Here is a 24606-nt window from a genome sequence, read left to right as displayed (position 1 = left end):
AATAAAACTTATAATTTTTTGTAATACATTTTGATTTGCATCAACAAAAAATTGGGAGATGAAACGTTATTAACGAGATGAGAAAAAGATCAAGAAGAAAAACATTTTTTTCATTAGTTTATTCTTTAACATAGAGATATTCATATTTTACAAACTTTATTTAAACTTTGGGACAACGGGGAGGGACATACGCGCGGCATTTAATTTTTATTGCTCTTGACGGTATGTACGATAATGGCCACAATTAAAACGAACAGTGTCCCTAACAATCCAAGCACAAGGGCCATAAGAACTGTGTCGACTGGTAACCACGGATCTTCCTCTTGAGTCCAGGTAACGGACTCAGCTGTCGCAAACAAGCTATAAACGATGAATACTTCATGCATTATTCGGCCAAATCTTTTATGTTATATAAAAGAATCGGTATGCAGAATAGTCAGGTAAGAAATATCGGATTATAATCCAGTACTGGGCAATACACTTTATCTAAAATACATAAATCTTTGATTTCTTTAGATACGCGTTGAGGAAATAATAAAGGACATTTTCTATGATATTTAAATGGTGAGCATTGCTCAATTTGTTTTAGTGCTTTCTTCCTCGCCACTTCATATTTTACCGTTAAAATGATACTTTACTGATTATCATGCATTTTATATACGAAGGTAAGGATGTTTTGATCGTGTTTTGCACAGTCCTGAGTATAATTAGCAATGCGGAATGCCGACGTGCTGGTTTCCATTTCTTCCTTGGCGAGCTTGTCGAAGGACTGCGTAATAGCGTTGTCCAGATCCTTTCCCAGTTGTTTGAAGGTAGTTCTACCGAGCCAATCGGCGAGATCGTTGCGATTTAGCTGTCGAAGCCGATGTATAATCGCCGCGTGCGTCTTGCCCCGACCCTCCGCCGGGGAACTATTCCAATGAAGCAGTTGACGCAGACACGGGATCTCCTCGTCCACCTTACGCTCTTTTATTCGCGAGAATAAAAGTTAGTATATATATATATATATATATATATATATAGAATCCTTCGACACGCGAATAAAGCAAAATCGAATTAACGAGGCAAGTGGTTTAAAATTATAAAACTGGAAAGGAGAGCTGAGAGAGAGAGCTGACCTGCCGCGGCCAGATTCTTCGGCAAGTCGTAAGTCGTGTAATGAAGCGCGGCGATCAATCGTCTGCACTCGTACGGGTTCAATCGATTCGCGAGATACTCCAATTCGCTCAGATTCACGTCTATCGTCCCGCGGGCTCTTGGGATAAAAATCGTCGCGCTGATCGTAACGTAAATACCGATCGCCCAAGACCGCATTTTTCCGTCCAAACGAGACGACGTTACAGGAATAGAGAGAGAATCGCGCAGATGAAAACAAAAGACCATCATTCTGTCTCGTACATGTGCGTGTGTTTTTATTTCTTCGGAAAGATGTCTCATTTTTGCTCATTTACTTGTCGATTAACCTTCTTCTCGGTCTCATCGTGTCTGCCTCTTCGCTTTTCGTCCTCGCTTCTTCTTTCTGTAACATTTATAACAGGGGGTCGGCGACCCGTTCTCCAACCTCTCCGGTTCCCTGGGGATAATCGGCGCGACTTCCGTCGGGATGTACGTCAAGTCCGGCGACACGGGTCTTTTCCTCTTTTTCCGCAACTTCTTTCGTCCTTCCTCAACATCGGAGAAATACTTTCTAAACGTATTTCGCAGACTGATCACGATCGCTTTCTTCACATTTTAATCGAATCGCGGAATCGCGCCGAGAAAGAATCACGTAGTAATACAGTTGTCTTATACTGACTCTTTTTTCCGTCTCCCCATCAGCTTATTAAAGATCCTCGCACATTTGTTTCTCACGAACAGGGTGCAGCAGCAGGTGCAAATTATAATCGCGATTACGATGCCGCCAGCGACGTACAGAGACAATGAGATCGGTCGGCGTCCTAAAATGCGTTGTGTCGGCCACGAATGTGCATCGCTTCGAAAAACTTCATTGGATACTCACCTGATAAAATATCATGGAAGATCGCGCTGGTATTATTCATTCCTCGTTTCTTCAAATGCTTTTCGTACCATTTTGTTCTATCGTCTCGGCAAATGTTAGTGGAGAATAGTAAGGGTAAGCAATTGACATTTCGCGGTTAGGCGAATCAAAATACACAAACGAATACAATGAAATGAATTGAAATATCACGCACATGCAGATAACGTATATTTGGCTAATATCACGTCTTGTTATCATTGCGCAATGTGAGATAAAAAATGAAGTTCTTAAAGCGATTGCAGTATAAAAGAAATATTTGGAAAAATGATATATTAGATTAGATTAATAAAATAAGTTTGTCCAATAAAATTGAAGGTAAAACTTCAACAAAAATGAAGTCAAAATGCAGTTATGGGATTTAATACTCTTCTTTCTATTTAGAAAAAAAATTCTTCAATATGTAGAGAACATCGGCGTCCTAGTTTTAAATATTTAATATAAAATTTGATGAAATTGGATAATTTGTTGTACCAATCTAACGCAATGTACTTTATTGTCATATGAACATATAATATATGTACAAATTTCATCATAATATTCATAATATTGCATCATATTGATTTCGTTAATCACACTTTTCGTTTCTCGGAACGCCAATCAATATAATTTATTGCAAAGAACAGCGAAATGTTCGCCGCGCAAGTTAGTTATATAAGTTTCGTAAATATTATTTTGTGAAGAACATATCACGGCCGACTAAACTTTTCGACAGACTCGTCATCATCTTCAAAAAGCGATATACAATACATGCCACAGATTCGTCAATTATAAAATTCAAGAATCGCGCCCGAGCACATCTCTCAATCTGCGTAAACTTGATTGATTTTCGTAAAGATCAAGTCCAACGTTTTCTTCCAGGCCTCCTGCACATCCGATGTATATTGCTTCCCAAATAAGGAAGGGAAAAGCTCTAGCATCAGTTGTTTCAATTCCTGAAAGATAATTTATTACAATTATTATATTTTAAGGAAAGAACATATATTAGAAATACAGGTAGAGTTAATGACAAACTGACAGAAATGTTAGAATACAAGATAAATAACTATCAGCTCGTTCCTCGTTCGGAAAAATAATTTCGTGAAATAATTTTAGTATACAGAAAGCAAAGATTAATTTATGTCTCAAGCTTTATGATCTCAAAGATCTTTTTTATATCTATACATATAAAAAAAACTTTTATATTTCAGAAATACTTAAGCATTTTAAAATAAAAAAGGTATGTAAAGTCAGTTATATAAAAAGACAAAATTTTATATGTAAAAACATATCGTTGTTACATCATCGAGAAGAGAATGTAGAAGACAAAATGATTAGCATTCACTTACCTCAAACTGCTTCGGTGTTTGTCCGCGGTTCTTGTGTTTCTCGGTAAAATTAATCAAGGTCGCTTCCATCAATTCCGGATCGTGCATTTGTTCGATCAATTTGCCAAGCGTCGCTACGATATTGGCACAGTGCGCTTGAAATCTCTTATTTTTCGACAGTTCGTCGAGAGGGACGTCCTTAAACGACTTAAATTCTTTTTGAGCTTCTGGATATTGTTTGAAATAGCTATAAAGAACATGTTCTCGTGAAACGCCCTTACAGAAATTTAACCCTTCATCCGCAAACCTGGGTCATTTATGTCCGGGCTAAAATCAAATGTAGTTGTAACTTTTGAATACAAATTATGTGAAAAAATTAAATTGTTTATAATTTTATGATTGATATTTCAAAGTGAAGCTTTAAAACACCTTCATGAATTTTTTCAGATTTTTTATTGCAGTTCTTTAACACCAAAAAAACATCAGGACCCAGGTTTGCGGCGTAAAGGTGCCAAAAAAACCTTTGCGGGCGAAGGGTTAATACTGTAAGTGATTATTTGGCTAGTCATTAATTACTTATTTTGAGTATTAAAAGTACTGTTTTTAATGATTTTAATACTCAAAATAAGTAATTAATTACTAGCCAAATAATCACTTACAGTATTAAATTTCTATAAGGGCAATGAACTCGTTTAAGGGCTACTGATCTGTGTCGTAAAAATCGTATTAAATAAAATAATATAAAACATTGGAGAAATCTCTTGCATTGATTGCAAAGATAAATAGTGATAATGCAGAGAACATGTTTCCCCATTGTTAAAAAGAAGAAGTTAATATGAGTGAGCACACACACACACACACAACTTAAATAAATTATTATATAAGTGATGTATGATCTGTCATGAAAGTTTTGTAACACCGATTTTTTAACATGCATCACTTTTAAGGAACACTTAATTATTTTTTATACATTTTGATATAAAAAAATCTTAAGATTTTAATAACCACCCCAACTTGAATTCAGACTTGATTACATTATTACGAGTATCTAATGTAATGTATGACATTAATAAAGTATTTTGCATGCGACCTTATTTACATTAATATTATATTTTATAGAAGATCAAGGTGCAGTGCAGTACAGTTTTTTATCTAAAAGGCAGATAAACAGATTTTTATTTTAGGTATAACTTTGATAATGAAGAGGAAAAAGAGGAAAAAATAGTATATTACACTACAAGGGCCGAAAGTTGAATTTTCGGCCCTGCGCGTCATGATGCCCCGAGGCGAAGCCGAGGGCATCATGACGAGCAGGACCGAGATTTCAACTTTTGGCCCGCGTAGTGTATACGATTTTTTTTCATAGCCGGTCGAAAGTACGTTATTAATTTTACTTTTTTTAACTTTAAATGTTAATAAGCATGTTTTTGATGCCTGCCCCCGACATTTGCGGCACGAGCGAAGCGAGTGCTGTTGGTCGTGGGGGCAGGCATCAAATACATTCGAAGAGTCAAGTCTTGCCATATTTTGTAAAAATAAATTAATTCCATTCTATCAAAAATAGATTGTATCGATCAACAGACTTCTTTGGCAACGTATCTGTATTTTATTATCAATCGCGCTTCTGCATCGAAATTTCGTATAACTTCTTCTTCGTCTACGGATTCATCAGATGACAAAACAAGATTGTATCGATCAACAGACTTCTTTGGCAACGTATCTGTATTTATTATCAATCGCGCTTCTGCATCGAAATTTCGTATAACTTTTTCCTCGTCTACGGATTCATCAGATGACATATTGACAGAACAATATTGATGACTATTTTTAAGGTTAAAGGGCGTTAAGGTTTAAAGTTATAGAGAGCGCGCGTGTACTTTTTACAGGGAGTAAATGTTAAACTTTCGTCCCTGCTATTAGGGACGAAAGTACGTACTTTCGACCGAGGTATGAAGAAAAAATAATTGAATTAGTATCATAAAACGATGACTATTCAGTGATAGCTGGGATTTATTATTTCCTAGCGTTAACTTTTTTAAATAATTATATTCAAATACAGAAACTGTACAAGAACGTATTGAAGTATATCAAGAAAGAAATAGAAATATATGAGAATATACAGGGTGTTACCGAAGTATAAGTACACAAACTTGAAGGGGATATTCTTTGGCTTATTTTAAGAAGAAAAGATCCTATAAACATGTGTCCCAAACTGCTTCGTGACTGCTTCATGACTGCTTCGCGTGTCTGCTCATGTTTATAGAACTTTTTCTTCTTAAAATAAGCCAAGGAATATCCCCTTCAAGTTTGTGTACTTACTTAGGTAACACCTTGTATATGAGAAAAAATATATAAGAAGAGAGATATTGTTTATATTTTTTGAAGAATAAATGAAAGACTCAAGTTAGTATCGCAGATAGCTTGCTCGTAATGAAATCACGGATTTGCTCGGGCAAATTTAAATGCCCGAGTATGATTGTTGGACGCAGAGTGTCATTAAGCATATTAAGCTATTCGAAAGAAGCATGCCGCGCGTGAAAATACGTGTAATAATACATCTCTCGCGAACTTACAAATTGCAAGTTCTATTTGCGGCACCGATCGCCTTAGTAGAGATATAACATTAAGCTGTAAACAACTATCCGATGTCGCAATAATTTATCGGTATCACATGTGATAATGAAAGCGGCCCGCGGCACGGCGCGGCGCGACGTTGAAATTTTCATAGCGCGCGTTCTCTGCCGCATCTTTTGCGACGCATCGCGACGCAGCACGCATTAACAAACGCGAATGGTTTCGACGAGACGTGAGGGTATTGACGAAGAGGCCCCAAGCGCGTGACATGGTTTTTTTATTATGCACCAGATACGCATCGGCGATTCATTAAATAAATGAATGGCTTGTTAGAATGCGGAAGTTCTTCGAGCGATCGAGGAAGCTTTGGTCGCGTCGGAAGAATTTCTAACACGTATCGCGGCTATATCGTTTTATTAATCCGCGACCAGCGCGATCTTATATTAAGAAAAATCATTATTCTCACGTTTTTATTTACACCGTTTACCGGCGCGATTACCTCCGCAATCTTCGCCCTGTCGAAGTTACGAGTATCGATCTAGCAGAGAAAGTGCGTCGAAGAACGGATGAAGAAAACGGCAGTTCACTCACGCGAGTACGAGGGTGACGCCGACCGACACTTCGTCTTTACGAATGGTCGCCCATGTGTTCTGCACCAGTCTCTTTTGCTTCTCGGTCAGGCCGAGTTTCTCGTCTAACTTATTGTCGTTCAGAACGAAATCGAACAGATTACGGAACAACGCCATTGTTCCGCCTCGCCGCCGTGCGGGAATTGAGCCTGATCTATGGAAAACAATTGCATCCGTTGATCAGATGATTATTCCGCAAATGATCTTCAATGGGAGACTCGACTTCTCGTCATGAGAGTAACTAAAGAAATAGACTCGCATATTGCGATGTTAGTGTTAAATGTAACGAACTCTATTATTCTATAATGTCTTTTTGCGAAACCGATGATCGGTCGATCGACAATTTAATCGCGTGCGATTGATATCTGATGAAAGATACAAAGATATGAAAGATATGAAAGATACAAAAGTGATTAAAGGAGGATATGAGAAACGAAATATTTGAACGAAACGGCGTGTCTAAGTACAATAGTTTTAATATATTAACTTTTTCAAAGCTATTGCTATTTATGTGTAATTAAATTATGTTTAAATTAAATTATGTTTACACGTTGATCGCCAAGCCATATTTAGAAAAAGGATCTTCGATACGCTAATTTGAATTATGCACGTTAAATTATTCAAAACTCACACAAAATATAATATATAAAAATAATAAATATTTGTATTAATAGACATATATGTTAATAAATGTGTAACGAGACTGAATGAATAAGTCTGATAATAAGACAATGAGCCAAATCGCCAAATAACTCGTATTTGGCAGTCAACGTGTTATATATAAATATGAAACGACATCGGAGTAATAGAGAAAGACGCGAAAGCAGGATATATCATTAGCTTTTTTTAAAGAAACCAATGTTACATGCCGCACTGAATATGTAAATTATTTTGAACGGCAGTAATCTGGGGGTCAATCACGAATTTTTCCCCTTAGGGTGGAAACGTGAAAATCTATCTCTCTTTCTATTGATGTTAAATAGAAAGAGATAGTCATATAAAACTTTTCACTTTCCACGTTCCACATTAATACATGATTGACCCCCTAGATTTGTGCAGCACTTGTTAAAAAAGATAAACGCTTTTTATTACTACACGCCAAACGCGCTGAAATCAACGTTAACGTTAACGAACAGAAATTCAAAGTCTCGTTACTACGAGACACAAATAGACTATCGCAACGGCGGGTCACTCTTGTGTGTTTTTTTTAAACCAATTAACAAAATTTATTCGCGCGTGAAGATGACAATTGTACCACAAAATATCCGTTAACGAAGAAAATGAAATAAGGAGCGCGACAAGAATTCGATGCAAAATCAAAAGTGACGTTCGCGCGATATCAATTCAACCTTTCTTTTTCTCTCGATTTTGGCGTCGCAATCTAAATCGCTCGTGAATGAAGAGATAGAGCATGAAAGATAACTGTGCTAATACCAGTTGCGGTGCCGAGGAAGAAACGGGGCGGCCGGAGGCACTTCGCGAGAGCAACTATACGGACTGACACGATGAGGCCTCGCTTATCGAGAATCGTATCAATTACGTTGTAATTCAGTGTGATATGTCACGTGCCACGCGTGCTACACTGGTCAAGCGGCGACTACTCGATGCTGCGGCCGATCTAACTATTTTAAAGTCATCCCCACTCCATTTCCGAAGATATCCCGATGAAGGAATTGCGTTATACGCGAGACGTTTCCGTAGACAAACACCGTAAGCTCGACTATCTTTAGAAATCTCGATTAAACAACAGCAGGAAGTGCACTGATAACGAGAGCGGCATGGAATCTTTTCGATAACTATATGTAAATTGAATTCAATAGCGACAATATGTGATGCGAATTAAACTTGTATTCCGTCTTCTGATTTGGGAATACAAAAGTGCATCTCTACTTGCATTTAGATATAAATGTGTGTATGGATGTGTGTGGTAATATTTATAATTTTATACACTTAATTTAGGATATAATAATTTTATATATTTTTTCAGAATCTTTAAGAGATAGTATAAAAATATTTTAAACAACGTGTGTTTAAATATTTTATATAGATTATGTTTAATATACTTATGTACATACTTATGTATATACTTATGTATATACTTTGTATATTATAAATATTTTTTTTCTGCAATTATGCAGCGTCTTTCGCTAATTAAAACAAATCTAGAATTATAATATAAGAAATCTTATTGTCTTGTAACTACAACTGCTTTTATTTGAACTGTTTTTCATCAAAACTTAAAAATTAATGCTATATATAGATATAGCTTTAATTCTAAAATAAATTATAAATTTTCTTTCAAAAAGATTCAGAATGAAAAGCGCTGTAATTAATATAAATTATTGCTGAATTATCTTTGCACATACCTGGTGCTGATCGCGCATTTATTGCATTGTCGTTGCACTTCGAGGAGACAGCTCGGGATGTACGGGGACGATTTCAATGACCACCAAATACACGTATAGAAGTGAATCGCTGTGCCGGTGCCGAAGTCACGGCATTGTCGCATAACGCTGATCGTGCACGGTATATCGCGTTACGACGAAACACTTTCAAAGACATTCCTCGCGCGCGAGAATCTCCACTCACTTTCGGGCGGGAACGGTCGCGAGGAACACGGAAATGACTTCGAACGCGGATCGTTTCTCGATAACGGCGCGACCGGTGCGGTATTCCATGACTGACCGGGATTCGAAACGTATCGAAGAGCGTCATTAGAGTAATTCTCGAAATATCGAAACGGCAGACCAATTACGACAATCGACTGTATTCATTAATTCTAATCACCGTTTTTGCGCTTAATTTCGAATCGAGCATTTAGATTTTATATTCCTGATTGGTCCGCCATTAACAGGGAAGAAATTAGTGGGAGTGAGACAAAACATAACATCCCAGTAAAAAGTACAAGAGTGGAGAAGCTATCTCTTTTGATCGTTCGTTATAGTGTGATTTTTGCTCAATGCTCTGAATGTCAACGTGAAGAAATTCAAGCAAGCGCGGATAAACGGCGAGAGTAACTATGGGCGGTATTCATAGTCGGATCTTATTTCAAGACCGTCTTATGCTGGGTCTACAATGCGAGTCGCAAAGTCGTGAGTCGCAAGAATTGACCAATTACAGTCGAATTTGAGGGGAATAATCGACTGTGATTGGTCAATTCTTGCGACTCACGACTTTGCGACTCGCATTGTACACCCAGCATTAAATAATGTCTTATGCTAATACGCTCATTTTATTAACTGAACGGAGTCTTAAGACTGCTTTTGACCGAACTTGATTAAGATCTTAAATATAATATCTGACTATATGAATACCGCCCTATGACTCTTAGATTCACACTGTCCCTATCTATACTATCTAGCGAAACCACCGCCAATTAGGGAACGGGCTTGGAAAAAATAGCGGGGAAATAAAAAGACCCTGTTGAGCTTGACTCTATGGCTGCGGTCCATTTGACGCTACAAACGCTTCAAAACATTCCTCTTCTCTTTTCTTTCAATGAAGAAAGAAGGAGAAGAAGAACGCTCCAAAACATTTCTAGCGTCAAGTGGATCGCAGCCTATATCTAGTCTAACACTTCCCTGAATCTTAATGGCGGACAGTGTCCTAACACTTATTACTAGAGGAACTCTACAGAATCCCGGTCTCATTTTACGGAAACTCATAAATTATTGAGGTCTGGCTTCCTTTTCAATAGTTCTAGAGATCCTCATATAGATTAAACAAATAGGTCTGTCCATTAAAGCAGAAAAAAATGAGTCCGAACAAACTGCAGAGACGCCAGATTTTCACGCAGCTTCTCACTTTGTCCTGCACGAGTCCGTCGTCATATCTTGTCAGATTTTGCGAGAGCTATAGTTCTGCAAAAGTTCTATAAAAAGTTCCGCTATATAAAAGCAATAAAATTTAATTTTAAGTCAATAAAGACCTAAATTACAATGTACTTAAATAAGCATAACAAAAGTTGAGACATTATAAGTTAAAATCTCAGAGTTCCGCGGTTTATATAAAATAATTTTCATATATAGTTCTGAGCATACATAATTAAGCATTTTCTAAAGAGGTCTATAAGGCACCAGCAATGATGTATAATTTTTAAATAAATTAATACTAAAATAAATTATTTGGGAAACATGACTGTAATTTTTTCAATGTTTGGGAAATTATAATTTCATCTGAAAATCAAGATTCATGTATAGTATGTTATGTATGTTATGTATAGTATGTTTGCTGGACAGTGTGACGTAAAAATGCATGAAATTTAAATAGTAACTATACTATTATAAATAAAAACTGGTAATTATTCAGAATTTTGATATTTTTTTGCGACTCTTGGTAAAAATCTGTTGTTTCCGACAGTGATAATCAATCGGGGGAGTTTGAAAAATACCTATATGTAATCTTCAATTTTCCTCTACTTGAAAGTACACATATTTTTCGGACTCCCCCGATTGTTTATCACTGTCGGAAACAATAAAGATTTTTATCAAAAAAGCCGCAAAAAAATATCAAAATTCGGAAAAGATTCGACACTTTATTCTGAATAATTACCTGAAAATCTATTTGAAATCGTATTAGCTTGAATCTTATTTCGCCCTGCGAAATATGATCCAAGCTAATAGATTCCAAATAGATTTTTATTATAATAGTATAATATATTTTAGGTACATTTCGCGCACTTTACGTCACTGCGTCGCATACTAGCGCTCTGATGCTCAAGTATACATATATCTGCAGTCTGCCGATATAGCAGATTTTTTAATCCGAAAACTGTCATTTTTACCACTTTATAACTTTTGTTGCACTTGAAGCGACGATTTTAACTTTCATATTCGGATTTAACACACTAAAATATACAAATATTGTTAAAGTTTTAGCTAAATCGGTGAGAAAGCCATTTATTTCCTTCATATTTACCGAAATCATTATTTTCCAAACATTGAAAACCATTATGCTAGGTCTACAATGCGAGTCATAAAGTCGTGAGTCGTAAGAATAATTGACCAATCACAATCGAATTTTAGGAGAATATATGTATACATATACATCTATTCCAACTTGATAAACTGCGCGCTGATTATTTGTAGGACTTGAAACACAGCTATCGTTGGAACATTAATCCCTTGCCCTCCCCCTTCCCGGAATTAAATCGGCGCGAATTAATTATTTTAAAAAACTGTAAAGAATTTATTGCGAAAAATATTACCTCAGCCAGGATTCGAACCTGGAACCTCCCTCATTCCGTGAAGGGCGTCTGAGGTAATATTTTTCGCAATAAATTCTTTAATTTTTTAAAATAATTAATTCGCGTCAATTTAATTCCGGGGAGGGAAGGCTATTAATGTTCCAACGATAGCTGTGTTTCAAGTCCTACAATAATCGGCGCGCAGTTTATCAAGTTGGAATTAATAGATGTATATGTATATTATATATATTGTAAAATTCGTTACTTCCGTAACTATTAATTTTGTTACTTACGCAGCGCCTGACTCGTATAGCTGTTTATTAATTTGTATTAATAAAACATTTATTTAATGTTAACAAACGTTTTTATTTAATATTAAAAACACATTTTTTTTAATGTTAAAAAAACGTTTTTTTTACAATGTTAAAATACAACAAAAATAAGAATTTAAATCGCCAGTGAATAATGAAAAAATTAATAAAATAAATACTTTTTTAATAAGAAAAAAAGGATCTGTTCTCCATTAATTTAAACGTTTTTTAAATATTTTTTTTTTATTACTAAAAATGTTTTTAAAAACGTTGAAAAAATTTTTTTGCTATTTGGGTTATTTAGCAAATATCAATCAATATAAATGCCTCTCAACATTAATTATATTTACTACTTACTGCGTATGTTGTATTAAAGTCGCAAAAGTTGAACACACAATATTTCCCGCACAACAGACGCACGCGACGGATAAGTTCCTGGACACACGAATCGACGGAAGATGTAAGACGTAAATCGTAAGGAAATCCACTAATCAGAGTCGACTATTCCCCTCTTCTTCCCTCTTAAAAATGGGAATAGTCGACTCTGATTGGTGGATTTCCTTACAATTTACGTCTTACGTCTTCCGTCGATTCGTGTGTGAAGGCCTTAACGGACGTAACGGATTACGAATTGATGGAAGCAGCCATATTGCTTTTCTCGCAAAAAACGTCGCGCGCTGATTGGTTCAAAAACTGAACGAGTGCGCAGCATCGGGAATGCTTCACCTGTCTACTAAGTATGCTGCGTTCCCACTATACGCGTCGCGCGCGCGTCACGACGCCGCGTCATGAGTTATCCAATCAAAATGTTTTATTTTATGACGTCATTTCGATCGTTTTGATTGGATAACTCTTGACGCGGCGTCGCGTCGTGACGCGACGCGCGACGCGAATAGTGGGAACGCAGCATTAGGCTGAGTTTCCACTGAGCGCGTCACGCGTCGCGTCGTCACAAGTTAAGCTCCTTGCACAATGCCAGACAACAGGCAATAGGAACAGGAAATAACCAAAAATCGTTAATTATAACCTAAAAAGTTCGAATGCTATGATTGGTTGGCAACAGGCAAGAGGCACAAAATTTCCAACGTGACGGAAACTCTGTGTCTATTGCCTGTGTCACTGTTTATTCTGCATTTATACATGATTTCTTATTTCTATTCCCTGTTCCTATTGCCTGTTGCCTGGCATTGTGCAAGGGGCTTTAACCAATCAAAACATCCCATTTCATTATATTCTTGTGCCGAGATCGAAATGGGATGTTTTGATTGGTTCAACTCGGACGACGCGACGCGTGACGCGCTCAGTGAAAACTCAGCCTACACCATGTCTGTGGGTATCTGCTTCTTGAAGGCCTTCAAAACAAGGCTGTTTAAGAGGGAAGAAGAGGGGAATAGTCGACTCTAGGTTGCGTTCCAAAATTCACTCTGGGTAACTAAAATCTATAGTTTACGTCACGTACACTGTAGCATTTTAGTTAACTAGAGTGAATTTTGGAACGCAGCCCTGATCAACTCTGATTAGTGGATTTCCTTACGATTTACGTCTTACGTCTTCCGTCGATCGTGGTCGACCGTCGATTCGTGTGTCCAGGCCTTGACCGCCGCTGCGCTCTGAGTTTAGCTTGTTGAATTCTTCGTATTTATGTGTGCATACATAACACACATTTTTATCAGATTCCAATTTCCAATCGAAGACCGAGAAAGACGAAAACATTGAAGAGAACAAGAACGAGGAGAAAACATATGCACTACCATTTGTCCTTTATAATTGTAATTTATCGTGATTTGTCTGTGATCCATATTCTGTGTTATAGTCAACCTATATATTTCGAGGTTTCTAACTTCTCATCTATTTTCATATAAATACTGTGAAGAACAAAGAACTGTAATCTTATTTTAGCCTGATCTACAATGTGCTCTTTGCTTTCTGTTTTTTGCTTTTAACTTGTTTGCGACTATCCCGTATTTCGCAATTGCGTCGCGTAACGCGATGTTTTTTGTTCTCTGTCGCCTAAGATAAAAATTAACGAACTTCAGAAGAGACAAAAAACATCACGTTACGCGACGGAATTGCAAAATACGAGATAGTCGCAAAGAGGTTAAGAGCAAAAAACAGAAAGCAAAGAGCACATTGTAGATCAACCTTATAAAAGATAAGGTTAAGATCTCAACAGATGCAGAGAACTTGCCTTTTCTTATTTAAGAAAAATAGTGAACCTATATTTGTTTCAAAAATTACTCTGCATAATATAATGATTAAAGAAGCAAATTTGAGTTTAAGTCAAGATGTGAATATGCCACGTAACTTCTTGGAGTTGGAAGCACTAAAGAAAAAAAATTATTCTGGTCTTACCACCATGAGAATTAAAACAATGATAAAATTGGCACTTTGTAATAAATTTCGTTTGAGTATTAACAATTATATCGTAGACTTTACAAAAGTTTTTAAAAGTGTACAATATAATTGATAAGAATTTATAAGCTTGTATAAATGCTTTATGGTTTAGCATGAGTTTTCAATGGTATACAATATTAAACAGGTCCAATAGATTGCAACAATGGATGACAGTTTGGTGAACCGTATTCTAAACATGTACAAATCACCTGAGTCCTTCAGCATAAATATGCCAGCTCCTACTATTCGGAAGGTGAAAGAATACAGATTTGATGAAGAACTAAGTCCTCATGCTGGCAAAAAAACCAGGGAATCAGAAACAAACTACGTAAAGGAATATGTACAAAAAGATGAGGAAGAATACATTAAGGTGATTAGCATTAAGATATGTGATATGATATTGCAGTCTGTATCTTGTTCGTCTTATTTATATCTTTCCTGCCGTTCCTTGCAGTTGAAAAGTAGTATGTTTCTTAACAATAATGATTATATGGACAATGTTTCGGAGGTGTCTGGAGACACAGCAATTCTCAAGCAAAATACTGTTCAGCTTTATCGATCGTACAACTTTGCCTATCGGCCCAACACTAATTTACCTATTCTCTCTGTGAGACACAAAGTTGTATCTATGATCGCCAGCAATTCTGTTGTTATCATTCGCGGTTCTACAGGCTGTGGGAAAACAACACAAGTGCCACAACTTATTCTTGACGCCGAGTTTGAAAAGAAGCAACACTGTAACATCATAGGTATCTCATCGGATTTAGAGTGCATTCTCCGAAGCATCCAGCAAAATATTACTTTAATTTTATTGGCATTTTATGTGATACAAGAATGTTTGTATCTTGCAGTAACGTCGCCGAGACGCATTGCCGCTCTGAGCATCGCGAAACGGGTCAGCGATGAGAGAGAGTGGCCCGTTGGTACACTTGTGGGATATGAAATGGGCTTGATCAAGAATGTAAGCCGCGACACTCGCATAACGTATTGCACGACTGGCGTGCTCTTAAACAGGCTCACGAATAAGAAGCACATGATGGACTACACTCATGTCATATTGGACGAGGTGCACGAACGCGACGAAGACATGGATTTTCTTCTGCTCGTAGTGAGAAAGTTATTACGTACAAATTCTACGATGGTCAAAGTTATACTGATGTCCGCGACAATCGACGTGGACAAATTTTCTGCGTATTTCTCAACGCCTGTAGAAAATCAACTTCTACCCGCGCCGATCATCGATATACCCAAAGGCAGCCCTTACGATATTTCTATATATTACATAGACGAGATGGAGAATTTGGGTAACGTAAGTATACATTTTCTTACACGACTAAAACACGATTGAAGAGTGATCATTTCTAAAAACCAGACACAATCGTTATCTGCTTCAGAGATGGAGGAAAAAGAAAATATTGCTAATTTTTAGTGTTAGTAGAAAGTGTCAACAGGATTCTTTATTCTTAAATTAGAGGTTGTCATTGCAATTATTTCCAAACATTAACATCAACATAAAAATAAATTTTTACTAATATTTTAAAAATGGATTTAAAATGTCTTTTGTATATATATACATAACACGCAATAAGAATATGGATAATAAATCAGTTCTTTTTCTTTCTTTTTCCATTTCTGCGATTAATAGAGAAGCAATCATGAAAAATACATTTGTGTTTTCCAACAGATCCCTGAAGTAGACGAGGAACCAAAATTCACGATTGGGATGGCGGAGTTTGCCGCACGTATTATACGTGTTTTCGACAGTATTGACAAAAAGAACGATAGTGATGAATACGAAAAGGCCACTGTGCTAGTGTTTTTACCGGGATTTGGCGAAATTGAAGAGTTACGTACTGTATTTCTGTCATCAAAACACGAAGATGCAAATTGGGATATAATTATTTTACATTCGTTAATCTCGACCGAAGAGCAAGAAAATATATTTAAGAAGCCACCCAAAAATTTCCGACGTATCATACTATCGACGAACATTGCTGAAAGCAGCATTACTGTGCCCAATGTTAAATACGGTATGTTGTCGGTCAATCGAGACTGAATAATATTTGTCCGTCGGACTAATTATATCTATGAATTGATTGAACTATATGTATATGTATACCTACAGGTATATAATTCTCACTTTTTTTTAGTGATTGATTTTTGCTTGACAAAACTTCTTGTCACTGAGCCTGGAACTAATTATCAATGCTTGCAACTTTGTTGGGCAAGCAAATCAAATTGTCAACAACGTGCCGGGCGTACAGGCCGCGTGATGGATGGTAGGGTATACAGAATGGTGCCAAGAGCATTTTACGAGGTGAATATAGATTTTACACCGAAATCAATTGACCTTGATCTTTCGCAGAACCTGTAAATCACATTATCTTAAATTGCAGAATGTGCTGCAGGAAGAATCTCTTCCGGAGATGCTCAGGGCTCCGCTCGCAAATGTAATTCTTAAGACGAAAGTGCTGGAAATGGGCGAGCCGAAAGCTCTCCTTGCTCTTTCTCTGGATCCACCTAATCTCAGCAATATACAGGAGACTATATTACTATTGAAGGAAGTTGGCGCATTACTTAATAGGGGCATGCAAGAATTTGATGGGGACTTGACGCCCTTGGGTCGTGTAATGGCCAGTCTCCCGTTAGACGTACGCGTGACGAAGTTGATTGTCCTGGGCCATCTTTTCGGTGTTCTGTCAGACACGATTATTCTCGCGGCTAGCATGGCTGTTAAGGATATGTTCAATATCGGATTTTTTGAATTGGAGTCGACCTATCACGAGAAACTGCATTGGGCCGCTAATTCCGAAAGCGATAGCATAGCATACTTGAACGCCTTTAAAGTGTGGCGAAACGATAAGGCAAGTGGCCGTATAAACAGTCCTAACCAGGAAAGAGAATGGGCACGACGGAAGAGCCTTCGCGTGAGATCGCTACGCGAGATCGACGCCTTTATACACGAAATAACACAAAAACTGCGCAATTTCGGCATAACAGAAACGATGGGTTCCGAGAAAAATAGTTGGGAGAGCCTTTGTATCGATCATACTTTTGTACTTAAATTTATAATCGCCGGTGCATTTTATCCTAATTATTTTACCAAATTCCCACATAACATAAATGATCGCAAGCGGGATATAGAGAGGACATTGGATTACCGCGATCCGACGAATACGGTTGTCTTACACGGCTGGCCGTTGGAACACCCCGGGTCACTGTACTCTAAGAGATTTCAGGAGATCTTTGGACAGCATATGGGGCTCAAAAATCAGGAGAACATAACTGTGTCCTTTGACGGGTCGAAACGCGTTTATATCGAACATGAGCCGAAGAATCGCGCACCGAACGATTACACTTTCGTTCGAGATTGTGTCAAGATGAGGCATTGTCGGAACCAGATCGAGGTAAAGTTATTAAGCGAGACGGATGCTCGTCACCGAGCCGAGGAACTTGTGCTCACGAAGGAATACGGAAGCTTTCTGTTTCAACCTTCCAATCCGGAGGAACCGCCGTGCAGACGATACATGTACGACAAAAAGCCATATCCAGATTTACCGGAAGATTCCGAATATCGATCTAAGGTAAAATTGCAAGGTCCCTTCTCGCCGATAGAAGTTCACCTGACCCATATGGTGACAAAAGGAATGGCAAAAGTGATATCTCTGGAATCCACATCGGTAAACTCCGTTCTACTCGACACCTGCCCGGATAGTCCGAAAGGACTTTTCCTGGTGGCGCAAAATATCTCACGAGACTCCAAGAACATGTCGCACCTGATTCTACGAAACACAACCCTCTTGCCCACTACGCCCGGTCTCGTGTCGCTCGTCACTTTAATTTTTACACCGTACATGGAACTGCGACGTAGTCCGATGGGCACTTATTACACAGGTGCTCTGTGTGGATTGGGATACAATCGCATTACGGAGAAGAGCTTGTTTCCGGACCACGATCTGGAAATTATATTTGACGTCGAGATCACGATGAACGATTTGCGAATGGTGCGTCTAATATTCAAAATTTTTACATTTATGACACACTCAGATATATTCAATCTGGAATTTCCTTTTGTTTGCAATATAAAATAAATTACTTAACATGAATTGTAAACCTTCTGTTGGCAGATTAACAAGCTTCGCCATTGGATGAATGTTGCGATGCACTTCAATAATAGATCTGAAATTGTAGACGACGAGGCTCATCATGAGATGACTATAAATTGTCAGAATCAAATTAAAAATGCGTTCAAAGATGTGATATACAAGACTCGTAAGAAGATAGAACCAGTTCCAGTCAGTAATTTTAACAAGTGGAACCGATACGACGAGACTCTATTTCTCGTGCCTGCTCGGGAAACTTCGAGAAAAAGTAATGTATACGGTTTACACAAAGCGTTGGAATTGAATGAGAAGAACGAAAGACTCGAAGAAATAATCAAGCATTTGTTGGAATTAGAGGCTTTAGCTCATCAGTAAGTACATCATTACAGCCTTACTTTAATCATCTAGCAAATCAGCAAAATTATAAAATCATATTTTTAAAAATAAAACGTTTTCCTTATGTTATGTACTTATTAGAAAACGCTCTAGGCTGTGTTCCGATATTCACTGCCAGTACTGTAAATCTATAGTGTACGTAACGTAAACTATAGATTTTCAGTATTTGCAGTGAATATCGGAATGCAGCCTTAGAATCAAATACAATGTCTTGTTACTAACAATGCATGCGATAAAATGCATTCAAAAATTCTTTCGTACAAACTTCGAAACATTTAATAATCAATTTTAATATATTCCATTGAATTCGGATCATTCCAAATATATAAACAAAATATTGTTCTTTATATTGATATAAATATGATAATAATATTTTATATTCTCTGCGCGCAGAGACCCGCGTGAGGCGACCATAGCACCTGTTTACTGCAAATTGTGTCTAATGGAGGTAAATGGTATCATCAATCTTCGTGCACATTTGTGCTCGGAACAACATACAGCGAAACAACGAATGATAGATACGACTGCTGAATTTGGAGAGAATCTACATAAATTTATGGAAACACTCAGGCTATAATATATATATAATGAATAAATCAAAAATTCGCATTTAATTATCTTTTTTTATTTTGCGACTTTAGTTTTTGTGAAAAATTTTTTGATTGCGATATCGTATATTTTTACTTATGTGAACAGTACCAAAGCTAAGTTTATTTTGTGATATAAGTACAATGTTATTTGTGATATCGTTTTTTTTTTACTTATGTCGACGATACAAAAGCGAAGTTTATTTTGTGATAAGTAATAAGTACAATTTGTAATAGATCTATGAACTCTTATTGTGAATATAAGATATATGAAGAAATTGTTTTTTCTCATAATATCTTTTTCTTTTCATTCTTATCTCACAATTGAGAACATATCTTTTTTTACAATAATATTTTCAAATTAATTTACCGATTTAATAACTGAAGCTAAATTTTTTGAGCATATAACAAGTTTTTCATAGATGTATTATACATATACAATATACATATACGATATATCATACATTTGTATTACATTTTTTTTTGTTAAATACATGAAATTATAATTTATAAATTGTATAATTGGAATTACACTTTAAATTGCTATGATTCGTGCGGGGTATACAAATTGAACTATATACATATTCTATCTATACATTTGCATTTGACGCTTAATGGAACTTATTGTATAATGACACAACAGAAAAACACAAGAAAACTTTGTCAATTATAATGCAAATTGCGATAAGTTTTCACGAAACGACATCTCAAAGCTAATTTTAAAAATAAGTGCTCGTTTACAAATTGAAAATCTTAAACGCGACTTTCTTTCAACTTCGAGTTGATTGTCAATTTTATGTAATATAAAATTTTTTAAAATGAAACTAGTAAAATATTGACACATACATATATATTTATTGAAAATAGCACATAAGAAAATAAAAATTTTACAATTAATTAGAAAAGATGCCATCTTCGATCGGGCTGGATCTTGGTAGAAATAATAATATGTCTGTGTGAATTTTGTATATTTTTTCCAACTGAGAACAGTAAATCCACATACTGAAATCGATAATCGAATTAACTTTTGATTCAAATAACCATCCTTTTTAAGTATTTATGTAAAATATTTATTGCAAAAAATATTCCAGCCAGGGTTTAAACATGGAATAAAAATTGATTAAGAGAATAAAAAAAAATGCATTTTTCTTCTTAATTTGACTTCATATGATTCTTTATATTATTTAAGGTGGTCCTTTCGTGAGAACAAGTATTAGATGAGTACCTAAATTTGATATATGTTAAATATATAGTAATAAGGGACATGTGTACAAAAAATCAAGTGAGGTTACCGACACTTTACAAGAAATAAGTCAAAATGTGCGTTCGCGGAGCGTGCCATTGTCATTCTATCCTTGTTTACATCTAATGAACGAGAAAGATAGAATGATGCAAATCGCCACGGCCGAGGTTATTCCCTGTAAACCCTTATAAAATATTCCCTGAAGTTTCCGGATTTCGTACATACCTTGAAAATAAGGGCTTGCCGAATGTTTTGCTCTGATATATGAGGTTAAATAAGTAATGGATCCAATCGCATATTGCTTTACTCGTACTATCATGCCTGACCTAACCTAAATCGAGTCCAACCGCACTACTATTGTGATATTTTTTTAATTAGTAAATAATTAAATACGATTAAATCGTGCGTGTAAAATCATGTTATATTATTATAATTATTGGGATGTTGTGTAATGTTTGTCACTATGTTTGTTTTCAATTACCTCATGACGGACCGTTACTAGACTAAGGCTGCGGTCCACTTGACGCTACAAATGTTTTGGAGCGTTCTTCTTCTCCTTCTTTCTTTATTGAAAGAAAAGAGAAAAGGAATGCTTCGAAGCATTTGTAGCGTCAAGTGGACCGCAGCTTAACTGGGTCCGCAAAAGGACCACCTTAAACAAATTAATCTTCGTGTTTCAAATAAATATCGACTAATCATCATTCCTCGTCAATGGTTCATCGAACGCAGAGACTGAATTCATTAGATTTCAATATTTTATACCCTGCACGAGAGAGAACGAGAAAAAGTTAAAAATTAAAATCTTTCATTAAAACATACAATCCTATATTTCTCGTTGAAGGTAGCGAGCTCCAGGTTGCGTGTACAATAGCCTACCAGGTACATTGGCAGCTGAACCGCTCACATACGTACCAGGAGATGGTGGCGGTGGTGGTGGATATGAGCTAGGTGGTGGTTGAGGTGCTCGTACAGGATAGCCCGAAGTAATTCCACCTGTTTTCGCACCCTTGACAGATAAAAATAGAAGTTTAGATACATGCAAGCGTATGGTATTTTTGTATAGATTACTGCATTGGATATTACACAGGATGTAATAGTTTTAGACAAAATAATCGTTGCCAAATTGGACCAAATTTATTCTGTCCCATTTTGTCAGCAACTCTTTTGCGTGCTTTCTAAAACACGGTTAAAAAAAAAGATACGAAAGATAATAGTTTGAGCATAACCTGAGGTGGTTGTTGAATCGGGATAGCTCCACCATGGACAGTAACGTGATTTGTCGGTCGCAAGTAGAACTTGTCGTCGCCGTAACTCTTGTGCTCCATCGAGTGTAAGTTAGTTACGTATGCTACAAGTATAATTTTTTTTTAAATAAAAAATGGAGTTTTATAAAACCTTATTCTGAATAGAACCATTACCGTATTTTTCGTTTTCGTTTAAAAATTATCTTAGCCTCAAGTCTAATATTCTTTTTATTTGTAGCAAAATTTTTCTTTTTCTTTTCTTTATCTCTTTCTCGAATTCAATCATTTACTTCTGAGGTAACGCAAAACTAGAACTAACGTCGTGACAAGATAAATTGCATTACCAGTCTGATGTGTGGCTAATGGGGCTCTACCGCCCGAAAGATAAACGGGTTTAGCTGATTCTGAGGACTCTCGAGATGGTTGTGACACAGGTGCGGAGTAACTATAAACACTCTGGCCTGAAGGCGCCGAATAAAAATTCGATGCGGAGTACTGATTATTCTCTGTCGAACAAGAAGGAAAATAATTAAGATGAATGATCAAATAACATGAAAACAATGGAAAACACTCATGTTTTTTACTAAAAAAAAAAACAAAAGAGAGACGCAAAAGGAAAAAAGAATTATTCACTCACTATTCCAAAGAACTGCTCGAGCATCACCGGATCTTCTGGCAGCTTCCTCAGATTCTACAAGTACAAATACAAAGCATCAGTATTCGATGTCATCTCCACGATTAAATTGTGTGGAAATTATATCGTTATCATTTAAAAACTAATCGTATTTGAAATTCTCTTTTTTGAAGATTTTGGTGATTATTGCCAGTAAATGTAAATGAATGTGTGTGAGTTATTTATCTGGTAAGTTAGATAACTTATACTTACTAGGAGGAGGTGGATTATAACTTGGGATAGACGGTGGTGGTTTGTAACCATACGAGTGATATGGAGATGCAGTAGGTGGCGGTGATGGAGTGTGGGTCCTCTTCAAAGTTCCCTGAAGACAAGAAAAATTAAAATGCAAAATTTACTCTGAAAATAATATGTATGAAGTTCATACATTGACGAAAAAGTTTCACTTACACCCTGTAACAGATGTGTCGGTGTGCCGACAGCAACCTTGTAGAGAGGACTGTTGCTACGTGGTAATGGTAGAAACAACTGTGGGTGTACCACTCTGGGACCTGTTGCGGGATATCCTCCCACTGTCGTTGAAACTTCCGAGCAAACGCTAGAAAACAAGATTTTATCGTATAAATATATACAGCATACATTATTAATTCCTAAATTCCTTCAAACATTGCAATTACGATGGGAACCTGGTTTCTTTTATGAGTTGTCGCCTTCTGTCGTCCTCGTTTAGAACCTTCTTCAATTGCAGGAACAACTGATGCTTCTCCGCTTTCAATTGAGACAGTTCATTGTCCAAGTTTGAGATTTGTTCTCGCGTCTCGCCTAGCGTCATAACATCTTGCTTCTGCTGACGCTCTCTCTCCTTGCGTAAGCGTTCTTCCTCGGCGTCAGCCTCTTGTTCTAAAATACAAATGTAAGATGTTACCAAGACGCTTGGATAATCTGTACAAAGTTTCTCTTAGAAGAAACTCCATCTAAAATACATAAGTAGTTTAGAAAGATTAAGACAAAAGATAAGTTAATATAACTTTCATGATATAAGTAATATCTCAATTGTAACAGAGAGAGACAGGTTTCCACGTTAAGCACCTTGTTTCTTTCGTTGTCGTTCTCTCATAATGTGAGTCTTTAGCGCCTGCCACATTTGTTCATTGCGTTGCGGTGGTCCGACTAATATCGCCGGCATCTTTCTGCCACCTGACAATTCCTCGCTACCCGGCGTTATGTATTTACTGAATTACCAATAAGTCAGGTTTCCCAAGCCAGTCGCATTAGCGGCTGGAATGCTGAAAATACTGGAATAGCTTTGGAGTTACATCCTTCTGACAGACGGATTCTCCACTCCAAGGTTATGACGACACATACAAAAGAAACACAAAACATAAACACACAGATAAATTGTGCTTCTTCTTCTTCTTCTTCTGGTTATTGGCACAAGCGATTTCCTTCTCGGTTTGCAACGGCCATTATTCAATTCGTTCGTAGACTCGCAAACTCGCAAACTCGTAAGACTTTAAACTCAAGAATGTGTGTGTATGTGTGTATGTATAATTGTACGTGTATGTCCGCGGTGTCTTGAACTCGGTAATGCCGTAGGTGCGTTATTAGGGCCAAAGCACGGTAAATCTGAAGGAGAGCTCTCTCCTCACCGATTTCGCTGAATTTAGGTTCAATCGACGCGTTTTTGCACAAAACGAACGAATCTGGCAGAAAAAAGCCCCGCTCTTCCCCGCGAAGCGAAATATTAAGGGGATGCTAAAGCCGTCCAAATTACCGACAATTACATTTCAACGCTCTCATTTTGAAACGGCTTTACAGATCGTAAAATCCTTTTACAGGAGTAAAGAAGAGGTACTAATGAAAGGTGGTATTGTCAAATAATTAGTAATAATTGAAAAAAAATTTTTAAATGCTGTCACCTCATAACCTTATTTTCTGATATAAACAGTTGTATACGTAATATG

The 24606-nt window shown here is 36.7% G+C and overlaps 5 protein-coding genes across 11 annotated transcripts in view; 1 reads left to right on the top strand and 4 right to left on the bottom strand.

Moving 5' to 3' along the window:
* Positions 1-212: 212 nt before the first annotated feature.
* On the bottom strand, positions 213-1437 carry LOC143908283 (uncharacterized). The gene is made up of 2 exons (XM_077425804.1): positions 1119-1437; positions 213-966 (listed from the first exon to the last, which is right to left on the bottom strand). The coding sequence occupies exons 1-2, from the start codon at positions 1435-1437 to the stop codon at positions 635-637; spliced, it is 651 nt and encodes a 216-aa protein (XP_077281930.1). The 3' UTR covers positions 213-634.
* A 38-nt stretch (positions 1438-1475) lies between these two features.
* Positions 1476-2128, bottom strand: LOC143908253 (uncharacterized). The gene is made up of 3 exons (XM_077425754.1): positions 2068-2128; positions 1789-1994; positions 1476-1722 (listed from the first exon to the last, which is right to left on the bottom strand). The coding sequence occupies exons 1-3, from the start codon at positions 2126-2128 to the stop codon at positions 1477-1479; spliced, it is 513 nt and encodes a 170-aa protein (XP_077281880.1). The 3' UTR covers position 1476.
* A 371-nt stretch (positions 2129-2499) lies between these two features.
* Glob1 (globin 1) lies at positions 2500-8159 on the bottom strand. Its single transcript, XM_077425803.1, has 4 exons — positions 7980-8159; positions 6508-6699; positions 3364-3589; positions 2500-2970 (listed from the first exon to the last, which is right to left on the bottom strand). The coding sequence occupies exons 2-4, from the start codon at positions 6660-6662 to the stop codon at positions 2839-2841; spliced, it is 513 nt and encodes a 170-aa protein (XP_077281929.1). The 5' UTR covers positions 6663-6699; positions 7980-8159; the 3' UTR covers positions 2500-2838.
* Positions 8160-13583: 5424 nt separating this feature from the next.
* Positions 13584-20639, top strand: LOC143908278 (ATP-dependent RNA helicase TDRD9-like). 4 transcript variants are annotated; one of them, XM_077425794.1, is made up of 9 exons: positions 13584-13810; positions 14581-14805; positions 14890-15184; positions 15287-15744; positions 16120-16465; positions 16586-16752; positions 16832-18439; positions 18563-18909; positions 19328-20639. In XM_077425794.1, exons 2-9 carry the CDS (start codon positions 14599-14601, stop codon positions 19509-19511), a joined length of 3612 nt encoding a protein of 1203 aa, XP_077281920.1. In that variant the 5' UTR covers positions 13584-13810; positions 14581-14598; the 3' UTR covers positions 19512-20639. The 4 variants fall into 4 exon arrangements, with proteins under 4 accessions (XP_077281920.1, XP_077281919.1, XP_077281921.1 ...); XM_077425793.1 differs by having other exon boundaries at positions 13584-13873; XM_077425795.1 differs by lacking the exon at positions 13584-13810 and adding an exon at positions 13963-14138.
* LOC143908280 (uncharacterized) overlaps positions 20355-24606 on the bottom strand; it is a 4414-nt gene continuing 162 nt past the window's right edge. The window contains exons 1-9 of one of the 4 annotated variants that reach the window (XM_077425799.1): positions 23732-24606; positions 23329-23542; positions 23093-23240; positions 22895-23006; positions 22646-22699; positions 22353-22514; positions 21991-22112; positions 21584-21770; positions 20355-20523 (exon numbers count right to left, since the gene is read on the bottom strand). The exon at positions 23732-24606 is cut by the window's right edge and continues 127 nt beyond it. In XM_077425799.1, the coding sequence (XP_077281925.1) occupies positions 21588-21770; positions 21991-22112; positions 22353-22514; positions 22646-22699; positions 22895-23006; positions 23093-23240; positions 23329-23542; positions 23732-23828 (1092 nt within the window). In that variant the 5' untranslated portion in view covers positions 23829-24606 and the 3' untranslated portion in view covers positions 20355-20523; positions 21584-21587. Of the gene's footprint in view, positions 21771-21990; positions 22113-22352; positions 22515-22645; positions 22700-22894; positions 23007-23092; positions 23241-23328; positions 23543-23731 lie in introns of all 4 variants that reach the window. The other 3 variants (XM_077425800.1, XM_077425801.1, XM_077425797.1) reach the window with 3 other exon arrangements.

This window comes from Temnothorax americanus, unplaced genomic scaffold (genome assembly GCF_048541705.1).
Source record: "Temnothorax americanus isolate GAGA-0224 unplaced genomic scaffold, ASM4854170v1 Scaffold90, whole genome shotgun sequence".
NCBI classification, from domain to species: Eukaryota; Metazoa; Arthropoda; class Insecta; order Hymenoptera; family Formicidae; genus Temnothorax; species Temnothorax americanus.
The sequence above is the reverse complement of the archived record's forward strand: the minus strand, read 5'-3'. Positions and strand labels throughout refer to the sequence as shown.